The sequence below is a fragment of the Mustela putorius genome, unplaced genomic scaffold (genome assembly GCF_011764305.1).
Source record: "Mustela putorius furo isolate JIRA1106 unplaced genomic scaffold, ASM1176430v1.1 tig00000095_pilon_pilon_pilon, whole genome shotgun sequence".
NCBI lineage: Eukaryota > Metazoa > Chordata > Mammalia > Carnivora > Mustelidae > Mustela > Mustela putorius.
In genome coordinates, this window is record NW_025421280.1 from 37,119,816 (window position 1) to 37,135,037 (window position 15,222).

The window sequence follows — 15,222 nt, forward strand, 5'->3', positions numbered from 1 at the left end:
CAGCTTAAAGCAACACATGTTTTATTATTGCAGTTTCCACAGGCCAGGAGTCTGGGGACAGCTTCACTGGGTCCTGTGCTTAGGCTCTCCAGAAGCTGCAGTTAAGGTATCTGCAGGGACTGTGGTTGCCTCTGAAACGTGAGAATCTTCTCCTACAGTTACTGACTGTTTGCTCTATTTATTTCTATGTAGTTAAATAACTGAGGTCCCTGTTTTCTTCCCAGCTATCAACTGGGGTCTGCTTTCCCAGAAGTGATCTGTTATCCCCTGCCACATAGCCCTGTCCACAACATGGCAATGTGCTTCCTCAAAGCCAGCAGAAGAATCTTTTAATGGTTTTCCTGATTAGGTCAGGCCCACCAGAGCCCTTGCTGTTTTGATGTACTCAATGTCAGCTGATCAGGGAGCTTAATTCCATCGGCAAAATCTCTTCACCTTTGCCAGCACAGGAGGAAAATCCCATCATAGTCACAAGTCCTGCCTGTACTCAAGGGGAAGAGTCTGTCCATACAGTGTGATTATACCAGGAGTTGGGAATCTTGAGGGGGTCATTGTAGAATTCTGCCTAACATGCCTATCAAAGTAGCCAATATGCACATTTTTTATAATATGATGTTGGCAAGAATAATAGGTAAGCAGAGTCTCTCACACACTCTGAGTGGGCCGATAGAAGCACTTTCTCGGTAAGAATTCATTGTACAAAGAAGGTTTTCTGTGCCTCCATGTATGGTAGCAAAGTCTGGAAATACCGTCACTACCCACCAGTATGCCAGTATTGTTACATACATATTCGTAGTTGCTGAAAAGAGTATGGATTTGTTTTTAGTGAATCAACACGAAAGGAACTCAGAGCGTGGCAGGCGGCTTCCAAGATGGCGCTCGCGGATTCTCACCTCCCGGGGTTTGTGTTCCTGTATAATTCCCTCCCACATTGTGTCCAGGCTGGTCTGTGTAACTGGTAGAATACGGAAGAAGGGATAGTATGCCACTGAGATTAAGTCATGGAAGCTATGGGAAGCTAGGATTCCCATTTTGTTCACACTTCCTTTTGGATCACTCATTCTGGAGGAGCTGGCTATCGTAGTCTGAAGACACTCAGCCCAATGGAGAAGGACAGGGAACAAGGAATAGGTCTTGACCTCTTGCCAATCGCCAGCCATGTAAGTGAGCTTTCAAGTGGACCCTCTGGCCCTAGTCAAACCTTCAGATGGACAGCTTGACCACAGCCTCCTGAGACACCATGAAACTAAATTTGGGGGTAATTTGTTATGCAGCAATAGCTAACTAATACATAGAGATTTAAAAAAAGCAAGATGTGGGGGACGCCTGGGTGGCTCAGTGGGTTAAGCCGCTGCCTTCGGCTCAGGTCATGATCTCAGGGTCCTGGGATCGAGTCCCACATCGGGCTCTCTGCTCAGCAGGGAGCCTGCTTCCTCCTCTCTCTCTCTGCCTGCCTCTCCATCTACTTGTGATCTCTGTCTGTCAAATAAATAAATAAAATAAAAAAAAAAAAAAAAAAAAAAAAAGCAAGATGTGGGGCGCCTGGGTGGCTCAGTCAGTTAGGCATTGAACTTTGGCTCAGATCATGATCTCTGGGTCCTGGGATCAAGCCCTGAGTTGAGCTCTGTGCTCAGTGGGGAATCTGCTTGTCCCTCTTCCCCTCTGCCTGCTTGTGTTCTCTCTCTCTCTCTCTCTCAAGTAAATAGGTAAAATCTTTATTTTTTTTAAGCAAAAAAATAGGAAGATGAAGAATGATGGGTAGAGTAGGCCACCATCTATGTAAAAATTTGCTTGTAGAGAAATTTTATAATATACATACACATAGTTTATTCCCCAAAAGGATTTACAAAAAACTGGCAAGGCTGGCTGCCTCCGTAAGAGAGGGGTCAGAATTAAAGGGAAAATTCTCACCAGTGAACCTTCATATCTTGTGGTGCCTCGTGCATTTTATACCATATGTTTGTGTATGTAGAATGAATGATCAACTAAGTGATGAATGAATGAATAACTCATTTACCTTGATCAAGGCTCTTGCAGCCTTCCGACAAGCCGCATAGTACTGGTTGAAATTCAGGACTTCCCACTGCTCACCGTTCTTTGTTGCAAGGGCTGGATATGCCCCAAATCGTTTGACTGACTCCCGAAAAAAATCAGGGATGGTTACTGGGGTCTCATGGCCTAGCCCATGTTTCGATAGCCTCAGGATGACTTCTCCATCTCGATGAATGGTCCACAGCCCAGGAGTAACTGCAAACAGCCACCAGGGTTGGTGGCAAATGTTTTTATTAATTTAATAGCTTTGGGGGAGGAGTTTCCTTTCTGAGCTTGAAGGGCTGAGTGTTGAATTAATCCCGCTCCCCGGGTGAAGTCACATGACCAACGCCAGCCAACCCATGCACGCTTCCTCTTTCCTACTTTTCCTTGCCACCCCCCAACAAATTACTGTGAAAAATTTCACACCTACAAGAAGCCTGAATGGTCTGTAGAGCCAACATCCTTTTACCACGTGGTTTCCACAACTGCTGGCATTTGCTGCGTTTGCTTTATCCTATCTCGGTCCCACCATCTCTCTCCATCCGTCCATCACTCTGTCCATGTCAGTGCTGCAGCTACCCATCCAGTTCCCCCTTAAGCACTTCAGCATGTGAATCATTAGCTCGAGTTCCATATTATTTATAGGGTTTTTTTTTTTTTAAGGTAAAATGCACGCGTGGCAGACTACATGCTTTGGTCAGTGGAATGTGAGACGTGGCCGTTGTGTCTCTCTCCCAGGCGGAAGGTTTAAGAGCAGGTGTGTGACCCACCATACCCCATTCTCCTCACAAAAATGGTGCGAGCACATGTCAGGGAGGAACCCTAGTGCCAGATACACATAATGCAGGCAAGAAATAAGCCCGTGTTGTGTTGAGCTGTTGAGGTTTGGTTTTGGGTTTTAAAGCAACATCACCCAGACCACTGGATTCCACCAACTTATATGGACCAGGCAAAGAGGCTGGCTCAAAGCCAGTTTGTTTTCCGTCCTCACTCACCTCCTTTCAGGAGTGAAATGGTTGACCCCTAGAGAGGAGAAGAGGGTTTCCTGTGGAGAGAGTTGGTGAGTAGTGTGTTGCTCATCGCCCCCCAACCGTGGGCCAAGTGAGAGAAGATTCTGGAAACCCTCTTGGAGAAATGGGTGTGTGACTCTTGACTTTGAAGCTTATCCACTGGAGGGCTGGTAGCTGGAAATGGCCGAGTAGACAGCGGGGTTGGGAGAGCACCACACGTCTACCTGCTGGGGGACACTGATTTTTCCCCTTGACTGACATGGACCTCATGGAGAGGCTTTTGGCTGGAAGCCAGTAGAAAGAATTCCACGTCACCTGGAGATCCATGTTGAGAGACAGACCGTGAGGAAAGTCACCAGTGGGCGCTGAGCAAAGAACATGAACTATGTATTAAGTCGGCTAGGGCCGCCGTGACCAAGTTCCCCAGACTGAGTGGCTGACACAACAGAAATCTGTTCTCTCAGTTCTGGAGATGATGAGTATGAGATCAAGGTGTGTGCACAGTTAGCCCTTTGGAGGCCCTGGTGGAGAACCTGTTCCATGTCTCTCTCCTCCTTCCTGGCGATGTGCTGGCCATCTTTGGAGTTCCTTGGCTTCCAGAAGCTTCATCCCAGTCTCTGCCCTCAGCTTCACGTGGCGATCCCCCCGTGTGCCTGTGTCCAACTTGCCCCTTTTCACACAGACACCGTCATTGGGTTAGGACCCACGCGCACGACCTCGTCTTATCTAATGACACGTGCGGTGACCCCTCTTTCCAAATAAGTCACATCCCGAGGTGCTGAGTGTTGGGATGCCTCTTTGTTCATGTGACTATTCTAGCACAATGCAAGACACTTACAAATAACATTTATTTCCCATAGTTGCAGGGGCCAGGAAGTCAGAGACCAAGGCTCTGGCGGGTTCAGTTTCTGGTGAGAACCTGCTTTCTGGCTGATAGCGGCTTCTCACTGCGTCCTCCCTTGGCAGAAGGGATGAGGGAGCTCCCTGGGGCCTTCTTTATCAGGACACTGATCCAGTTCACGTGGACCTGGTGGCCTGATCCCTTCTGATCGGCCCCACCTTCTAATGTAATCGCCTTGGGGTTAAGTTGCAATGTGGGAGTTTTGGAGGGACACAAGTATTTAGACCACGGCAGGGGGATATAGTTCAACCCACGGCAGCCAACATCAAGGCGAGGCTAGTTCAGAAGTGCCCCCGGCCCCGCCCCCAAGGAGAGTTAGCAGCAGGAGGCATGACAGCTTACTGTGGGCAACTGTTGGTGGTGTTGGTGGTGTTGGTACTGTTGGTGGGGGGGGGGGAGCATGGTGGAGGGGATGAAAAAACAGCTCATCGGGCCTCCCCACCTCCACTGCTCCAGGCATCCAGCCTGAGGCCTGGGGGAAGGGAGAAGCTTTAAATGGGACAGAAATGTGGGGGTGTGTCACCTGGACCCTGGTTAAGGATATTTTATTGGCTGTATTGGGTTGAATGATGCTCCCCCAGAATTCATGTACAGAATCTCAGAATGTGACCTTATTTGGAAATAGGGCCTTGGCAGCTGGAATCCGTTGAGGACCCCGAGATGAGATTCTGGAAGTAGGGTTGGCCCTAAATCCAATGACTGGTGTCCTTAGCGAAAGAGGAGAGGACACAGAGAGACCCAGAGAGGAGCATCGTGTAATGACAGAGGCAGAGATAGCCATGATGACTTTGTAAACCAAGGATCACCAAGGATTGCCAAGGGCCACCAGGAGCCTGGAGACCAGGGAACCGACTGTCCATAACAGCCTCCAGGAAAAGCCAACCCAGCCGATCGCTTGATCTCAGACTTGCAGCCTCTAGAGCCCTCACAGAAGGCAGTTTCTCTTGCTTCCACCACCCAGCCTGGGCCCTGGGAATCTGACAGTGACTGGAATGACATTCTGAAGATCGCGGTCACTTGAGAATGGTTATAAAAGCTGTCGTTCCTGCCAACATTTTAGGCACTCGGAAGAGGGCAGCTGTGAAAGACAATGGGCTCACTCTGTCTCGTGATGTTCCCTGAGCTTTGTTCCGCCGGCAAAGTGGTTACTGCATACAGAGGAAAATCATTATCGCATACCTGCCCTATGTAGTTATCATAAAACATATAAAATATAAATGGTAATACAGAGTAGCATTTAATTACATTATACCTGTACTCTATTATATGTATTGTCTGTATTATATAAATAATATTACATCTGCATTATATGTATGTGAGTACATCTGCGTTATAGTATTACATTTGGCCCATATTACATCTGGACTCTGTCCCTCTCTCTTTCTCTTTCTATATATAGAATTGCATCTGTACTTTATATATATACACACACACAATGATACCCACTATATGTCCTGTCATATTCATATCTATACTATATATATTATTACATTGTATACACACACGCACACATATAATTACATCCGCACTATATATAATGGTTGCTGGGTGCCTTACCCACACGCTGTCCCAACAGGGAGGTATTGTGATCAGCGTCCCGTGGTACAAACAATACAAATGAGGTTTCCAAAGAGCGGCCCCACCCCCTGTCCGTGGAGCTCTGCTCAGACAGCAGCTGGCCTGGACGGCCTGTGCTCCCTGTCAGATGTAGGTAGGAGTCGCCTGTGCCTCCACCCCAGGTGAGACACAACAGCCAAAGCCAGGGACCCAGGCAAGGAACAAGTGTGCCCTGACTCTCTAAGGTGGGGTTGCTCCTTTATGGAAAGGCTTGGCTGAGTCTGTGCCCGGTCCCTTTCCTATATGCACTCAAGCACAACATACCTTTGTTTTTACTCATGTCTCCTTCAGGGTCCTTAATCTCTACTTCCTGAGTCTTGGGGTTTTCGGCCTTTCCAGGTCTGGAGACACCATGCTTCACAGCACTGCAAGACACAAGGCAAGGAACTTAGCAGGGCCGGCAAAGGGGCTGCAGGTCTGAGGCCAGCTTCCATCCACTGCTTAGAATCCTGGGATCGATTAGTCATGCTAGTCCCAGGCCTAGGAGGGGAGGCGGGGGGGGGGGTCCATGTGACAGATTGTAGAGCAGTTGTAAGTCCAGAGGGCATTCAGTCTGTGAGTTTCCAGAAGTCTCTTAAACGGTGGGGGCATAACAACCAAGTCCATATGTGGTCCTGTGGGTGAGGAAACATTCTGAACTCTAGCAAGGGAAAGAAACCCATGGGAGAGTTCGGTTCTGCTTAGTTGCCTTAAGGATAGTATGACATGAAAACCCAAAGGACATAAAGGAAAAACAGAAAATCTTGCTACGTTAAGAAGTTTTTAATTTCCACGTAGCTAAAGAATACCATAAAAACTCAAAAGATTCACAACAAATTGAGGAAAAAATACGGGTAACGTGTCTAATAGAGAAAGGCCTGATTTCCTTTACATGGGAAGAACTCCCATGGATCCGTAAGAAAAACTCCCGGTACCCCAAAGGGCATAAATAGAAAGTTCCCTGAAAACAGATTGAAAATGACTTTCTTAGTCATGAGAGAAGGCAATAGAAAATATTGTGATGTATTTCACCTGTCAGATTGAGTAGGCTCAAAAAGGCTGAAAAACACTTGATATTAGTGAGAAGGAATGTGGGGAGACAGACACTCTCGTAGATTGTGAGACTGAGGCAGCCCCCTTGGAAGACAGTGTGCAGAGGTCAGACTTCAGATCCCGTGGTCACTAACCCCTCCTTGGAGGACAGTGACGATTGTGGCTGCCGGGGTCCTCGCGTGCTCACGAACTGGACTCCGTTGTTTGAATCCTTTCATGTCCGATGGAGTCAACCACCACTCCTTAACCTTGTCTGATTTTCAGTGTGCTAATCCCTAAACCTATTAAGCAACATTCTTTTTAAACATTTACTTGACAAAAATTAATAGTTGTTTTCCTGGACAAAATTATGTTCCCCAAAATTCATATGTTGAAGCCCTCCCCCCACCCCAGTGTGACTGTATTTGGAGATGGAACCTTTAGGGAAGTAATTCAGGTTACTGGAAGTCCTAATAATGGGGTCCTGATCCAACCGGATTAGCATCTTTATAAGAGGAAAGGATACCAGCTCTTGCTCTCGCTGCACCTTGTGAGGACACAGCTGTCTACAAACTATGAAGAGGGCTGTCCCTGGAAACCAGCCCCGCTGATACCTTCATCTTGGACATCCAGCCTCCAGAACCAAGAGAAAATAAGTTTCTGCTGAGTCGCCCATTCTGCAATACTTTGTTACGTGGGGTAATCCACTTGCATAAATGTTGAGAAGATACTAAGTCTTAAATGCCATTTAATGAACTTAGGAATTTAACCAATCAAATTTCCAAAACATCTGAACATTGGCCACATGTTTCATTAATCAGAGTCCCCCAAGCATGTAATTAAAATCACAAATCCATTATGTTATTTCGTTCCAATCCAAGATGTCTGCAGATATCATCAGTGGTGCCCTCCACCGCTGGCTGACATCATTTGAGAACAGTGTGTCGCTGGTTTCCGTGAAGGAAAATTGTCTTATCTCCTTCGTGGCCAACATTATACTTGATGCCAGAGTCAAGCAGTCCTAAACTCTAGATCTGCAGTTCATGTCCTACAAGAACCTGACGATACGCCGTCTGGCAAATACAGCCCCATAACCTGTGCACGGTCCTACGATAGCAGACTCTAGCTGGACATTCCCGTGAAAAATGAGTAGCCGGAAAAGCACCTTATAATATGAACTGAAATGAGTCTCTGCGGCATGGATACACACAGAATAGATCAATCGGCGGAGGAAAGCAAATAGCCAAACATGGCGGGTCCGAATGAAGCTCGGAAGACGCACGCAAAGACATCCATAAAGTGTGCTACAAAAGAAGAGACCAGGAAGTCCACGGTCCTCCTGGAGACGCTGGCCCTGGCTCAGAAACTTGGTGGACCGCACCCCTGCCCCGATCTCCCCTTTCGTCCCTATTCGCCCCTCCCCCCTCCCTTCCATCACCCTCCCTCGCAGCCGTCCAGCCTTCCCCATCGTCCGTCCTTCCATCCGCGCGTCCATCTGTCTACCCATCACCTAACCAACCTCCCTCCCTCCGTCCCTCCGTCTCTCCATCCTGTCTCTCTCTCCCTTCCCTGTTTCCCTTCTTCCTTCCTTCCGGCTCCTCCTCTCTTCCCTCCCTCTCCTCCACCCTGCTTTCCCTCCCCTTCTCCCCCTCTCTCTCTCTGTTCCCCTTCCCCCCCCCCACATCTGTCCCAGTCTTCAAACTAGGGCCCCAAACGGCTGCTCCCCCAGACAGGCACAGCTCTCTGGAAACTGGGCTCCCTCCCATGAGCCAGAGGGACCCTGCTCCATGGTGGCTTCCATCAACCACATTCAATGTGTGGATTCCAGCCACATCCCAACCCAAACAAGGCATCTGTGGTCCGTGGGGACTTGAACACTGAACGGATGTCAAATGACACGAAGAAAGGATGGTCACGCTTTGAAGTGTGATGATGGTTTGAGACTCAGTTAAAGAATCCCTGTTGTTGGGGCGCCTGGGTGGCTCAGTGGTTAAAGCCTCTGCCTTCGGCTCAGGTTATGATCTTAGGGTCCTGGGATCAAGCCCCGCATCGGGCTCTTTGCTCAGCAGGGAGCTTGCTTCCTCCTCTCTCTCTGCTTGCCTCTCTGCCTACTTGTGATCTCTGTCTGTCAAATAAATAAATAAAATATTAAAAAAAAAAAAGAATCCCTGTTGCTGAAGGATTCCATGTGAAATAACACACTATCTGGAGTTTGCTTTAAAACGGTGCAGCGGGAGCATGGCCACATGGAGAGAGACAAGGCCAGCTCCATGTTGACAATTATTGGAGCAAAGCAACAGATAGCTATTGCTGTTGTTGGGAGGGGTGGGTCACAATGCTATTTGCATGTGTGTGTGTGTGTGAGAAATGTTCCATCATAAAAACTATTAAGAATTAAGAATAAAATAAAATGTTGGTCTGACCATGCCCAACCTCTGCTTGCAACTCTCCAGGGCTCCCACCACCTGCAGGGTGTAAGCCCACATCTTCTTTGTGCCCACAAGGCCCTGCGCAGCCCCCTGCCCCTTCCTTCCTCCCCCCCCCCCATCTTCATGGTACATCCATACCGTGGAACGCCACACCACAGGAGATGGAACTGTGGATGCAGCCGTCTGAGCAAATCTCAAAGACCTCAGAGAAAGAAGCCAGACTCAAAAGGTCACCTGCCTTATGATTCCATTTATGTGACTTTCTGGAAAAGGCAAAACACTAGTGACAGAGAACAGGTTGGAGGTTGCCAGCAGTTGGGGTATGAAGTGGGGTTCACTGTGAAGGGGGAACAGGGGGGAATTTGGGGGTGGGCTGGCAACAGTGACTGTGCTGCTGGTTATATGACTCCAAGCATTTGCCAGAACTCTAAAACTCTACACCAAAAACATGAATTCTACAATGTGTGAATCAGGTGTGCTGTGGACCCTTCAAAAATGTTCCATAGCTAGTTCATTGGGTTTTCCAGTATCACTAAAGGTAAAACTTAAGGAGCAAATGGCTTGTTTGCAATCACTTCCCATCTCCTGTTGAAACTTAGTTCCTGTCCACAGTATGCCAAGTATATATTGTTTAAAAGCCTAATCGTGGGGCATCTAGGTGACTCAGTTGGTTAGGAGTCTGCCTTTAGCTCGGGTCATAATCCCAGGGTCCTGAGATCGAGCCCTGCATCAGGCTCCCTGCTCAGTAAGGAGTCTGCTTCTCTCTCTGCCCTTCCCCACCCCCCAACTCATGCTCTCTCTCTCTCTCAAATAAATAAAATCTTAAAAAAATAAAAGCCTAATAACTTTCCCCAGTATTGTTACATGGTGATAGCATTCTTTCAAGCTATATTTTTATTCTATCAGTCTAAAAAGAAAAATTTCATCCAGCCAGTTTTATTAAAAAAAAAAAAGTTATATCTAAAAAGGCTTACTTTGGCAAAGTAAAAAAAGAAAAGGTGTACTCTACAACAAAATTATGTATCCCCCTTAAAAGTAAAACTTGGGATAAAACATAAAACGAGTAAGAATGTAATAAAAGATCTACCTCGTGCAGGGTACCATGACAAACATTTGGGTCTGCTGGAGAGGACCTCAAGGACAGATCTGCCCAGAGTTCCAACTGGGAGTAGAATCCATATGAAGACAAACCAAAGTAGACTAGAGACACCGAAGAATTACCCACCAAGGGGTGGGGGTGGGGAACGACGGGTCGATGTGTACAGAGTTTCCCTTTGGAGCAATGAACCATTTTTGCAACTGAACAGAAGTGATGATTGCACAAGACTGTGAGCGTATTAAATGCCACTGAGCCATCCACTGTAAAAAGGTTAATTTATGCTACGCAAGCCTCATCTCGATGAAAATTCATACACACCACAGAGAGGTTGGTTCATGGTTACTGAATCTGAATGTTCTTCAAGACAGGATATTAAATCAGAAAAGCAAGATTCAGGACAACATACAAAGAGGTGGCCTTTTGTGCAGGTGAATGGATTTGTGTATGTGTTTGTCACTCAGGAAAATATGGTTTTGCCTCTGGTCTAAGGAGTTGTTGGCTCTGTGGTGGTCATAAAGCAAAATGTAAGCGATCTGACCCTACCGCTGAAGCTGTGAGAAGGGGAAGATGATAGGTCTCAAATCATTAAGTGCCCACGGCCATCGGGGGGCCTGCCCATCTTTCTCTCAAGCTGAACCATCATCAAGAACGTTTCTTACAAATTCAGTGAGGGAGAAAGACAGAGGTGGATCCTGGGACCCTCTTCTCCTGTGTCTTCTGAGCACCTACTGTGTGCCAGGCAGAGTTCTAGGCACTGGGAAAAAGATGGACAAAATCCCTCCTTGAGCTGATTCTAGTTGGAAAAAATAGCCAGGAAAGGAACAAAGATCAGTTCAGATTGTAACAGGATGAGCCTCAAAAAACATCATACTGAGCAAGAGAAGCCAGATGTCAAAGGACACAGCCTATGATGCATTTGTAGGAAATGTACCAAACGGGTAAATCCATAGAGACAGAGAGCAGATGAGGGGGTGCCTGGAGCTAGGGACAGAACTATGGGGAGTGACGGCTAATGGGCATGCACTTTCCTTTGGGGGTGATGAAAATATTTTGGAACAAGATAGAGAAGGTGGTTGCTCATCAGTGTGAACGTCCTGAATGCCACTGACTTGTGCACCTTAAAGTGGTGAATCTTGTGATATGTGGCTATCCCTTCGATTAAAAAAAAACTCAGGTTGGTGATGATCCGAATGAGAACAACAGAACAGGGTGTTGTGGTAGAGAATGCTGAGGTGGTCAGGAAGGCCTCTCTGAGGAGGTGTCATCTGACTTGAGTGAGACCTGAAGGATGTGGAGTTCTACTGGGGTGTGTGTTCCAGACAGAGCAGACTGTGGGTGCAGAGGCTTGGCTGTTCTAGGTGCAGACATATACAATTAGCATCTGAGAGCAAGGGACGTATAGAAATAAAGGCAAAGACAGCCTTACCTCCTGCCATACCCCTCACCTCCTTTGCTCCATCTACTTGGACCTTCTCTCTATCCCCACACACTCTAGTCTCCCTCTCACCTCAGGGCCTTTGCACATGCTGTCCCTTATGCTCAAAACACTGTTCTCCCTAATCTTCATCTATTCCTTCCCTTCCAGACTCAGCCTCTGCCTATGAATCTGTTCTTCACAGGAATATCCCTTGTTATCCCAGGCTGAGCTAGAGCCTACTCCCTCTTATTCCATCCTCTCTTCCCCTTTATTGCATGATCTAGCTTTGAAACTAGGTGTGTGTGTGTGTGTGTGTGTGTGTGTGTGTGTGTGTGTGTGTGTGACACTATCTTGTTGGTCACTATATCCCTAACACATAGCACAGTGCGTAGCACATGAAAGGGGTTCAATCAATATTAGATAAATGAGTATATATAAAAATATATTGATTCAGTAGACCTGTGGTTCTCAACGAGGGGCCATTCTGACCCCCAGAAGACACCTGGCAATGTCTGGAAACATTTTGATTGTCACAAGTTGGGGAGTACTACTGGCATCTAGCATGTAGAGACCAGAGATGCTGTTCAATGCCCTGCAGTGGCCAGGATAGCTCCTCACAACTAAGGATCATCTGATCTCAAATGTCAGTAGTGCCAACACTGAGAAACTCTGGACTCGACAAGGCAGTTACAAGGTGCAGATGGCAAGCACTTAGAGTATTTTCTACAGAGAAAGATAATATGGGAGCTCTACCCGGAGACACTTCCTGTGATCTTGGACTGAGAGGATCCTGGTAAAACCAGAAGTCCTGTTAAAACAAGACTGTTGGGACGCCTGGATGGTTCAGTTGGTTAAGGGTCTGCCTTTGGCTCAAGTCATGATCCCAGGGTCCTTGGATCCAGTCCTGCATGGGGCTCCCCACTCACTGGGGCATCTGCTTCTCCCTCTCCCTCTCCCTCTGCCCACTGCTCCCCCTACTGCATACTGCGTACTCCCCCTACTACTACTTTTTTTCTGTCAAATAAATAAATAAAATCTTAAAAAAAAAAAAAACACAAGACTGTTCATTACAGAACAGCAACGACAAGCAAAGCGAATAACAAATGGGTCTTTCCTGTGTGCTGAGCACTATTCTGAAAGTTTTCTGTGCATTAAGTCATTTAATCTTCACAATAATCCTAGGAGGTAGGTACTGTTATTTACTATTATTCTGCATTTTACAAATGAAACTAGGACACAAAAAGGTTAGTTTGCCTATGGCCACAACATAATTTTTTCTTCTCAGTCTGGGGAGCATTAATTCATTCATAAGCAGCTTTAAGTGGAGATAGTATGACTCTTCAACCAAATGAAGGTCCAATCCAGCCATGTATTTAAAGAATCTTTACCAGAAGCAGAATGTCTATGTATTGGGACATCAGAAAACAGTAAGTCAAGACAAGTCATTGACTGGGATAAGAGATTTGCTCTGTTCATATGCCAAGAAAGAACTGATATCCATAATATGAAAAGAGCTGCTCTGGATTAAAAAGGCATAGATAAGTAATCCAACAGGAGATGGGCAAAAACATGAACAAGCAGTTCACAGGAAACATGAATGGGTCATAAACAGGACAAGATGCTTGTGTTCTTGATAATGAGAAAAGCGAACATTAAATGAGATATTTCATTCCCAGTAGATACAAAAATGCATCCAATGCTAGAAGGGAAAGGGAATGGGGGCTCTCCTCCACTACGGATGTGAGGTAAAGACAGCACACCCAATTGACAAAGTTCTGGTGTTAACCATTAACAGTGAACATGTATATATACCTGAGTTGGCATTTTCACTCCCAGGCACATATACCCAAGAGAAACTCTTGCATATCTGCCCCCAGGAGATATGAACAACAATGTTTGCAGCAGGAGTGTCTATAAGAACCCCACACTGGAAAACCCCTAATGTCCATCAACAGAAGAGTAGACATATCCATTATGTTGTACTACACTGTGAAGAAAAATCCAAGAACATACACAAAAAATTGGATGCATTTCCCAGTCATGGTGCTGATAAAGAAGCAGGTGGTAGTATGATTTTTAGATATAGTTCACAAACAGGCAACATTAATTAGTACTTGTTTGGGTGCTAAAACTACAGGGAAGTTTCTGCAGACAATTCAGAGTAGTGGTTACACTATCAGGAGAGGGACGAACATGAGAAAAAGGTAGGACGCACAGAGGATGTACAAGTTACTAGTATCATTTTATTCCATAAAGTGAAATAGGTACAGACATTTATTGCTATTCATTAAATTTTCAGATTTTTTGTATTATTTTATATACAAGATGTTTCACAATTTATTTTAAATATTTGTTTATTTTAGAGAACATGGAGAGGGTGGCAGAGGAAGAGGGAGAGACAGAATCTCCAGCAGACTCCCCATTGAGCATGGGGACACAGAGCTCAGTCCCACAATCCCAAGATCATGACCTGAGCCAAAAATCAAAAGCCAGACACATAACCAACTGAGTCACCCAGGCTCCCCATTTCACCATTTTAAAAGGCCACATAGGGTTTATTGTAACTGCAAAAATTTTATTCAACACTAAACATCTTATTAATATGAGTTACTTTCATTTAAGAGAGAAAGGGTGAAAAAACATGATCTCTTCAAGATAGAATTTGATGAAATATCTGTTGTTTATGAAAATTCTTAGCAAATAAGAAATGGAAGACTTTCTTTAACTTGATAAAGTATATCTGGCAGAAATATTCAATAAATACTATACTTAATAACAGCAACAAAAGCTCTGGAAGAATTTCTAAGAAATAAAGAATAAGACAAAAGATGTCAGCTGTGATTGCTACTATTCAGCACTGATGAAGTTTCCTGGCCAATGCAATAACATAAGAAAAATAAATGAAGGAAATATGGATTGTAAACAAACAACACTGTAATTTTGCAGATAATATGATTGACTCCCTAGATTATCCAATAAAATGAAAAGCTATTATAAATAAAAATTTCTGTAAGGTGGTTAGGCAAAAGATCAATATTGAAAAAGCAATCAATAGCTTTTTTGTACACCAACAGCGATCAGTGAGAAAATGCAACAAAAAAAGATACTGAGGGTCTGGCTCAAGGCCAAAATGTGTGCCTGCGGTAAGGCTAAGTCCTACTGAAAGATACCACTGAATGACAGCCAGACACTGAACCCCAAAGGACCCCCCCACATGCCCCTCCCCCATACCAATGTTACTTGTCATGAGTCCTGGTCATCATGGCACGGCATTGGTTGCTGAGACATTTGGTTACTCAGAGTGTTTTCTTCTTCCACAAAGATCATAAACAGGTTGCCTATCCTAGAAATCTGGACATGTGCTGCTCCTTCCCAGACCTCGTTACTGTCTGGGTCCAAGATGGTAGTGGTGACAAGAAGCAGAAAGGTGGGCAGTATTCCTTCCCAACAGCCCTTCTACCCCATTCAACCTTCCAGAACCTTCCATCCCAGACACCTCTTGTGACATCACTGGCTGTCTCTGCCTCCCCACCCCACCCCCACCCTTGGAGGAAACTGCTTCTGGGGCAGGAAGATTGCTGTTCTCTTTGCACTCATCCATTCGCTCATGCGCACATATGTGCACACATTGCATTCCTGCGATGGAATTTGTGAAAATTACATGGAGCTACCACACTTACGTTGGGCTGGATGCTGGGGACACA

At 45.8% G+C, this 15,222-nt stretch overlaps 1 protein-coding gene across 3 annotated transcripts in view; it reads right to left on the reverse strand.

Moving 5' to 3' along the window:
• Positions 1-14,989, reverse strand: part of LOC101686059 (long-chain-fatty-acid--CoA ligase ACSBG2) — a 32,878-nt gene extending 17,889 nt beyond the window's left edge. For 2 of the 3 annotated variants that reach the window (XM_045085740.1, XM_004771562.2), the window contains exons 1-3: positions 14,759-14,989; positions 5,827-5,927; positions 2,018-2,247 (exon numbers count right to left, since the gene is read on the reverse strand). In XM_045085740.1, the coding sequence (XP_044941675.1) occupies positions 2,018-2,247; positions 5,827-5,927; positions 14,759-14,781 (354 nt within the window). In that variant the 5' untranslated portion in view covers positions 14,782-14,989. Of the gene's footprint in view, positions 1-2,017; positions 2,248-5,826; positions 5,928-14,749 lie in introns of all 3 variants that reach the window. The other variant, XM_004771563.2, reaches the window with a different exon arrangement.
• Positions 14,990-15,222: the final 233 nt, after the last annotated feature.